This window comes from Sminthopsis crassicaudata, chromosome 4, assembly GCF_048593235.1.
Source record: "Sminthopsis crassicaudata isolate SCR6 chromosome 4, ASM4859323v1, whole genome shotgun sequence".
Classification (NCBI taxonomy): domain Eukaryota; kingdom Metazoa; phylum Chordata; class Mammalia; order Dasyuromorphia; family Dasyuridae; genus Sminthopsis; species Sminthopsis crassicaudata.
In genome coordinates this window covers 419396664-419405675 of record NC_133620.1, presented here as the reverse complement: position 1 = coordinate 419405675, position 9012 = coordinate 419396664, and the positions used below count along the sequence as shown (strand labels likewise).

At 38.3% G+C, this 9012-nt stretch overlaps 1 protein-coding gene across 1 annotated transcript in view; it reads left to right on the top strand.

The window, feature by feature from the left end:
- The first annotated feature begins 4871 nt into the window (after positions 1-4871).
- Positions 4872-9012, top strand: part of COL11A1 (collagen type XI alpha 1 chain) — a 257944-nt gene continuing 253803 nt past the window's right edge. The window contains exon 1 of the mRNA XM_074262824.1: positions 4872-5349. Within this exon, the coding sequence (XP_074118925.1) occupies positions 5241-5349 (109 nt within the window). The 5' untranslated portion in view covers positions 4872-5240. The remainder of the gene's footprint in view (positions 5350-9012) is intronic.

Here is a 9012-nt window from a genome sequence, read left to right as displayed (position 1 = left end):
GATTAAAAGAAAAGTAGTTCTTATATACAGTCAGAAGTCACTTCTTAGGGGTGTGGCTGCTAACTATATAAGAGAGATTTTGTTTCTTTTACACCATCATTTAGCTCCATTTGACCATTTGACACACTGTGGTTCCCATCTAGTGAATGCCTGTAAGTATATTAGTGGGGTTCCCTATTCTTAGTACTTCTTTACTAACTAATTATGGGAAAAACCCCCTCCCCTGTCATAAGTCCTTACTATGAGGCTACAATTTTCCCTTTTTAGGAGCATTGATTCAAGCCCAAGTTATGTCTACTTGTATAAGGGCCAGAGGAATTCAACCCACAGAGTTAGAAAACATGAAGGAAACATATTCCTATCCATCTAAGACTCTTTGGTTGAAAGAGCCTTTTCTCAGAGTTATGAAGGCTTGAAGATGTGACCAAAAGGTGTGGTTTGACAGACCATTTTAGCATCATTTTCTACCTTTTAAGGCCAGCATCAAGCCCTTGGGCTTTCAGTAATTAAGAAGATTAGAGTGACATAGGGAAAAATCCAAAAAATAACTTAGATCACTATTCTGGGCATTTGCTTTAAGTAACTTGAACCTTCAGCTTTGGTTGTGGCCAGTTTATGTCAGCATCAAAAACTTCATAATATCACTATATGGATTTTCATTTTCTACATTTGAAAGACTAATAAGGGGTGAAAAGAATGTACATAGAAATGGATATAGAATCAGGTTTAATATAACAGTGATGTTGACTGGATTTACTAGACAAGAAAGAGTATTGAAGAAGAGGGGAAGGGTCACTTTTATTGTTTTGTCATTTGCACACATATGAGACACAAATATCAGTCTTCTTTGAAATTATTTCCCTTAATTGAATGGGTGTGTGTGAAATAGAGAGATAAGGTGAAGATTACAGGAATATGTGAATTCTTTTCCTGTATTTTATTTTCATTATTTTTGTGTTTCCCCTATGATCTATATAATATGTGCAGGCCCATATTTACTTGAGCCTTGGCCAGCTATAAACGTATAAACTTAACCTGAGCTGATGACATTTATCAGTATTTGACTTTTATCAATATTTAGTCTATTAGCTTTACTACTGTTTGCTTAATTATCTGAAGCCTGAAGGCCTGATTTTGTTTCCTAGAAATTAGGTGATTTCAAGGAAATAAAAACCTTCCATTCCAATCTCTCCAGATAGTAACAACCAGTTAAATGCTTCCCCACCTCACCTTCTCAATGCTCTCTTACTTGTGATGTAATCTCTTGTAAAAAAGCTGTGTATCTTTACTACTTCTTTAGCCCTCCTACCAAGAGCTTTCTCTTTCCTTTCTTTTGTGATGGGATGGCTCATCCTCTGGAGGTTTAATAATCAACCTTTCTGTTTTCTACTGAGTTATTTCTGAGTAGTCATTTTGGGTAAGGGTCTTCTACATCCCACACAGGTGTCTTATGTAATCCATCTAATCAAATAACATGGACAAGCATAGGTGAATTGTGATATCTATTAATTTCTTTGTATATATACATATCTATATTCATAACTAGTTAGCTATCATCTATTATCCCTAGCACTTAGCACAGTGGTTGCCACCTAGTCAAAATTTAATGAATTTTCCTTATCTGATTGATTAATTACAGAGAAAATGCACAGATCATTATAATTACAGATCCAACAGAGCATTAGAATATGCCAACCAAAAAAAAAAAAAAAAGACTCAGTTGGAGATATCTAAATGGGGCCTATGACACATCAAAAATAAATTATATGTGATGAGTAAACATTGTGGAGAAATAAAGAAATAAACAATTTTTGTTCTGTCTTTTTATATTTTACTTGAAGCAAATTTTATTTTTTGATTAGAGCTTTTTATTTTCAAAACATGTGCATAGATAATTTTCAACATTCATCTTTGCAAAATCTTGTGTTCCAAATTTGTTTTTCCTTTCTTTCCCCCTACCCCTTCTCCTAGATAGTACGTAATCCAATGTATTAAACATATGAAATTCTTCTATATATATTTCCATAATTATCATGCTGCACAAGAAAAATCAGATCAAAAGGGAAAAAATAAGGAAAAAAACCCAAAATTCAAGTAAACAATAATAAAAAAGTTGAAAATACTGTGTTGTGATCCACACTCAGTCTGCACAGTGCTCTTACTGTGCATATGGCTCTCTTCATCACAAGATCATTGGAATTGGCCTGAATCATCTGGCTGTTGAAAAGAGCCATGTCTGTTAGAATTGATCATCATATAATCTTGCTGTATATAGTATTCTCCTGCTTCTACTCACATCACTCTGTATCACTTCATGCAAGTGTCTCTAGACCTCTCTGAAATCATCCTGCTGATCATTTCTTATAGAATAATAATATTCCATAATATTCATATACTATAACTTATTCAACTATTCTCCAACTGATGGACATCCCTTCAGTTTCCAGTTTCTTGATACTACAAGGAGGGGTACTTCAAACATTTTTGCTAATGTTGATCCTTTCCCCTTTTTTATGACCTTTTTTTGGGATACAGGCCCAGTAGAGACATTGCTAGATCAAAGGGTATGCACAATTTTGATATTCCTTTGCATATAGTTCCAAATTTCTCTCCAGAATGTATTAGTGTATTAGTTTTCCCACAAACCCTCCAACATTCATCAGTATCTTTTCCTGTCATCTTAGCCAATCTGAGAGATATGTAATGGTACCTCAAAGTTGTCTTACTTTGCATTTCTGTAATCTATATGATTTAGAGCATTTTTTCATATAGCTATAATGAGTTAATTACTTGACATATTTTTGCTAAAATATGCTGCCCATTTCCCTCACATATTTTAGATCCACATATTAATTAAAATACTTACATCATTCCAACAGTAGATATCATATTGTAGAATAAGAAAAGATATTTCAACTGTATGCAAAAAGTCTGGCATTGCAGAATAGACCATTGCATAAGATTAGGTGACTTTATTTAACAAATGCTTGACAGTTTAAGGCCTTAAGGAAACAGATAATTATTTGTCTCAAACTATACAGCAACATTTGTAATGACTATAGTTCTAAAATCCTGTCAATACATAGTTCAATTATATTGAAATTAAATTGTGATTCCCTCCCCCATCCTGTCTGAGTTTATTTATCTCCTGAAATCTATGTGTATTTTGTACTGACTCTGAAGTCCAGATGACTCTGAAGGGGAAAGTAAGGCAGGTAATCTTGCATGGTTCTTCTTCACTTAAATCCAATTCACTTGAATGTCATTGCAACATCTCCCTGTTGTGGTCCTCTCCCAGAAAGAAGGATACACAATTGCTATCCACCTACTCCTTGAGTATATTTCAATATTATACGGAATTCCCTATTGATGAAATTCCTACCAATGTAGGTTGGCATTTTGCAATTTATATTCTTAGATGCTTAGAGTTTTAAGAAATTAAGCAACTATCCCAGAATCCCAGAACAAGTATGTATTAATATTTAAATCAAGATCCTTCTAACTTTGAGGCCTACTACTCTCTATCCACTACTTCAAGGCTTCTAAAAAAAATCATACAGGTAATATACCTTTGACTATGTGAATTTTTTGCTGTTTAAGCATTTATTATTGTGATTTTAAGAAACTTTTTTTTTTTTCTTTCATTCGATCTACAATGGTGTCAGAAATGTATGGGGTACCAAGGGGACCACTAGAATCAATATGAAAGCCATGATCTCTTTCCCATATCCTAGCCAAAGCATCCCCATCAGGACAATAATGGTTCCCTATGACTGTTTCCAAGGCTATGAGAAAGGGTACATTCTATCTGGTAGGACTGATGAGCATAGTAAGAAAAGAAACCCTTCCTTTTTACCCACTACTTGTAGTTAGTGGAGTTACCACACTTTTTGCCTGGGGATGTGGTCAAGAATTTGAGTTTACAGTCCCCTACCTCAACCTCTCCTTCCTCCAACCAACCTTTCATTATTCCCAGGTGTGTGTGTGGGGTGCAAGTGCTTGAAGAACTTTGCTGGTGCTGCCTACCTTCTCCGCTACCCTCTCACCTAATGCACAGCCTTTACTCTCCACACAAAGCAATAGTTCTCTCAAAATTGCCCATCTCTGCTCAAGAACTATTTTCTTCCCTACTGCTCAAAGATTCCTTGGCTCTTCAGGAGAACATTATGGGACTTTGTAATACTTGTTTAAAGATCTCAAGTTAATTAACCAATTCCATGATCCGGGTTCTTCTCAACAGCCCTATGGACATTGGACAGCCCAAGCATAACCTCCTCAATCGTTCCTAGCAAAATCTCAGGAGGGAGGAGGGGAGAGTAGCCCCTTCTAACGCCGTCTGCCATTCAGAACTCTGTGTGTGTGTGTGTGTGTGTGTGTGTGTGTGTGTGTGTGTGTGTGTCTAAGTGTGAGCTAAGGCACTTTAGCAAACCGTATCTTCTTCGTCTTCCTCTTCTCCCTGCCCTTATCCCCCTCCTCTCTTTCCCATTTTCCTTTCCCTGTAGACGAGCCGTGAACAAGTAGACCAGTAGCAGTTCCTGAGTACAGAGGCTCCTTGCAAAACTCCTGGGGCTCCTGCCCTCTCCTGCAATTCCTTTCATTCCCAAAGTGCTTGAACTATACAGGCGCCCTCCCTACCCCCCTCCCATTTCTTCTTGGGGGTTTAAAAAGGGGAGGGAAGTCTGCACGGGGGTTGATGGGGGGGGGGGATCGGTGGGCTGGGCCAGATTGGAGTAGTGACTCTCAGTCAAAGGGATGGAAGGCGGGCTCGGGGCTTCCAGGAGACGCGTTTGATTGGTTTCTGACCTGCAGTCCGCTTGTCAGTTTCGCCTTGTGGGGGTCAGTGGGTGGGGGGAGGGAGTGGAGGGGGCCTCCTGGTGCCTCTCAGCCGGCCCTCTGACGGGATGAAGCGTTTAGGGGCATGCGAGCTCTTCGCCTTTGATTAAAGCCCCTCGTCTGCCTTCAGTCTGAAGGCTGGGCACGGAGGAGGACGGATCAGAGGGACCTGACCTGGCTTGGCCATTCATTGGAGAGGGAGAAGAAAAAAGGAAAGAGGCAGACAAGAAAAGGAACTACTACCACTAAGTAGCGCCCCCCCCCAAAAAAAATCGAATTTTTCCTCTCTCCCTCCCTGATGGCTGTGTAGCAATCATCCCTGTGGGTAGGTGGAAGGGACGAAGTGGGTAGAAAATTTCAGCTTCGTGGGTGCAGGTTACAGTTGTGGACCCTGATCGATCCTGGAGATGGAGCGTTGGTCCACAAGGTGGAAAACGAAAAGGTGGCTTTGGGACTCCACGATAACCATCTTCGTCGTAATAGCTTTCATCTTCCAAGCTGCAGAGGTCAGAGGAGGTAAGAGACAGAAGGGAGTTTGGGTAGCAGGGTGGGTTATGGCTATTTATTCCTCTCCTTAAATTGAGCTAAAGTCCATATTGTAGCTGCCGCGGGAGGGCATCAGATGGAATTGGGGATGGGGGGAGGGAAAGGGAGTACAGGGGAAAGTAGTGTGGAGCAAAGAAAGAACTGTCAGAAAACCAGCCGGGATGCTCCTTGTTTACTTTTTAGATCAGCTGTCTCCACCTAGGATGACCATTCCATAAATCTCTAGGTGCTTTGAAAGACAAACAGCCTGTCTCAGGGACACAACGAATTGGATGAAGCTTTTATTTCAGGATGTGTTTCTTTGAACACTTTGACGGTTCACACTGAAAATAATTTAAAATTTCCGTGTGTACGTGTGTGAAAGAAACAGAGAGAGAGAGAGAGAGAGAGAGAGAGAGAGAGAGAGAGAGAGAGAGAGAGAGAGAGAGAGAGAGAGAGAGAGAGAGAGAGAGTTTCGACTGGATCTTGATAACTTTCTCTGTGACGAATAAAGTAAGGGAAAAGTATTGCCATTTGGTGATATGAGACAGGTGGAGGGAGGCTAAAGGAGTATATATCCAGTGTTCTCCAGATTCCGGAAAATGACATTTAGAGAAAACTTAAATGGAAAATATTTTACAAGATTACTGAAGGGTCAATTAAAAAGGACTTAAACAAACAAAACTTAGGTTCTCACACTGAATAGTGTCCACCCAAAAAACTTTACCTTCTTCCCTATACTATTAATTAAACCATCAGTCTCATACTCCTAATCCTCCAATACTGGAGGTGCACTTTTTCCAGAAAATGATGAAATTCGTCAGGAAATTGGGACTGGGGGTGAGGGTGAGGGGGAAGCATGAGTGGATAGTGAAGGGGAGGGGGGTACATTGAGGTGGTAAGGGGGAGGAGGAGAGGTAAGGGAAAGTTCCTACGTGGCAAAACCAACGATCCAGTGACAGGACCTACTCAGAACACTTCAGCCTTGTCTATGTAGAAGGAAACGAGAGCTATGTCCCTCCCCCTCACTCTCCCGCCCCCCCCCCAGCTCCCCGCCTTTTCCCTGGCAGGAGTGGTCCGTTAGGTGTCCTTGGACCTGGCTAGCAGGGTTCTCAGTTCCTCATGTGCAGTTAAGTGAGAGTTGGTCCCAACAGAGGTAAGATAGCAAAGAAAACAATCCCAATCATTTTTGGGGGGAGAGAGAGAAGGAGGCGGGGAGAGGATGGGAAGAAAGTCCCGAAAAGGTGAGAAGGATGGAAAAATAAGGAGAAGTATCAACAGGGAAGGCTGCCCTTGCCCACATCTCCAGAGCAGGGAGAAGCACGTGTAGGAGATGCAACTTCAGTCAGATTTCAGGGCTCCAGCAGAAACCTGGGATCCTGACAGAGGGATCTTGGCTGTCATAAAGTTGCATTCCCACAAGCAATGCCCAACTGTTGGGCTCCTGGGAGATGCCCTGTCTGCACTCCATTAAACAGATTTTAAGTGTAGCTCGGCTTATGTAGACATCTGTATCTAAATGTAAATACGTATATACATGCATTCATACAGGAACTCACTATGTGGTTCATTGTCTCCGACTCCATTTGATTACTATGGAGTGTGGTGTATTATTCCCCTGCAATTAAAGAGATTAGGCTTTGGTGAATACAGCTTTTGGCTAGAAAGAGAGACTTGGGATCTTTCAAAGGAAATTTTACAAAGACTGAAGAGACTTTCTCCATCATCTTGCCACATTTTCAACATAAAACGTAATGGAGAAAATTTTAGCAGCTTGGATCGTCAAAGTTTCCCTTCGGGTTCTGTACCTGGTCATCTGTTGGATACTGTCAGAGCAGTTAGCAGCTCTGCCCCCTGCTGGTTTTATTTACTAATTAGGATTAAGGCTTAGTCTAACCCTTTTGAATGAGCTCTTATTAAATCAGGGTAAGGAGGGTCATATTGGAGAATTTAGAATTCAACTCAACTAAGGCATTCACGACAGATCTTTTCCCTCCCACTCCCCATCCCACTATGTGGTCTAGGATACCACAAATTACAGTCTTTGATTAAACAGAAAGATTTCATGAAAGCAGGCAACCAAGCCTTTTTCTCCCCTTATAAAAACACAGCTGAAATATAAGATCTGGCCACATCTTTGTGTGAATTCAGGGATAACTAAACTGAAGACACATGTGCTTATTTATTCTATTTAGACTTCATTTTCTTTTTCGAATTCTAAGATTAGAATGAAAATTAGTTTTTCAAAATCCTATTATCTTTCCTCTCCACTTCCCCTTTTTACCTTCTTACAGAAGCACACCTTCTACCTATAGACTCAATAAGACATTTATTAAATAGAAAAGGGAATTGTCTATTTTTGTTAAGCAGATCAATTTAAGAAATAGAAAATTACAAGGTTCAGATTTAGTGGGCTTTCTGTCACTCAAGGAAATGTCTTGAAGTTAACATAATACTTTAGTGGTTTGGGGTATGACTTTTCTATTGATTTTCCAGAGTTACTAGTTATTAATTTTCTAAAATAATGTATATACTTTATCCTTACCTCCTCATAATCTTTTAGTCATACATCTCTTTTAAAAAAATGTTCAAAGATAACAAAGTAGCCATTAATGTCTGAACCACATTTACTAAATAAATAGCAATGGAAAAAGTAAACCAGTGTTGGTGAAAGGATAGATACCCTAGTGAGCAATGCTAATGTTAGCCTTTGGGTTTGAGCTCAAGTCAAAATGGGAGAATTGTACACCAACTTTTAATAAAAATACTGTGACAGCAGCATTGTCTGGAACCTCATTGCTAAACTTGAGCAAATTTTAAAACAGTGGATTTTAAATTGTTGCATTGGTGATTTTTTAATATTTAAAAATAAAAAAAAAAACATATTGAAGAACTTCTGGAAGATCAAGAAATGTTTTTTTTTTTTTTTTTTTTTTTTTTTTTTTTTTTTTTTTTTAATGTTCCCTAGGAACCCAAGGCTCCTTACAGTGTGGTAGAAAGGTATGGGGAAAAGAGATCAATGGATGATACATAATATTAATTTCTTTTTTTTTAGTTATAATTCTAATTTTCCATCTATTAACTTTTTTTACTTCACAATTTGTTATTCCATCCTTTTTAGGGATTTTAAAAAGTATGATCATGTTTAATTTCAGAATACTAAAGTCCCACCTGATACTTATTTTTATCAAAGGCCAGATTTTTTATTTTTATTTTTTTTATTTTTGGCCAATCAATGTAGGTGAAGTTACAGCAGTGATTCATCACACACACACACACACACACACACACACACACACACACACATATACAAATTGTTTTTGTCATTCTTCTGTTCATATATATATATATATATATATATATATATATATGTATGTATATGTGTGTGTGTCCTTTTCAGAAAATGAAAAATTAAGTTCATAGTTATCAATTGAATCTTGACTATAACTTTTCAAGTAATGTATGACTTGGTTTTATATTAATTACATCATCATGTTAAGTTAGACAATTTCATCTTTCATATATATATATATATATACATATATATATGTTAAAATTTATCAGCCGATAATAATGGAAAATAGTGGGACTAAGTCAATTTCTTGTTGACTAGAATGATAATCTTCACAGGTTAGACAGTTATGAACTATCACT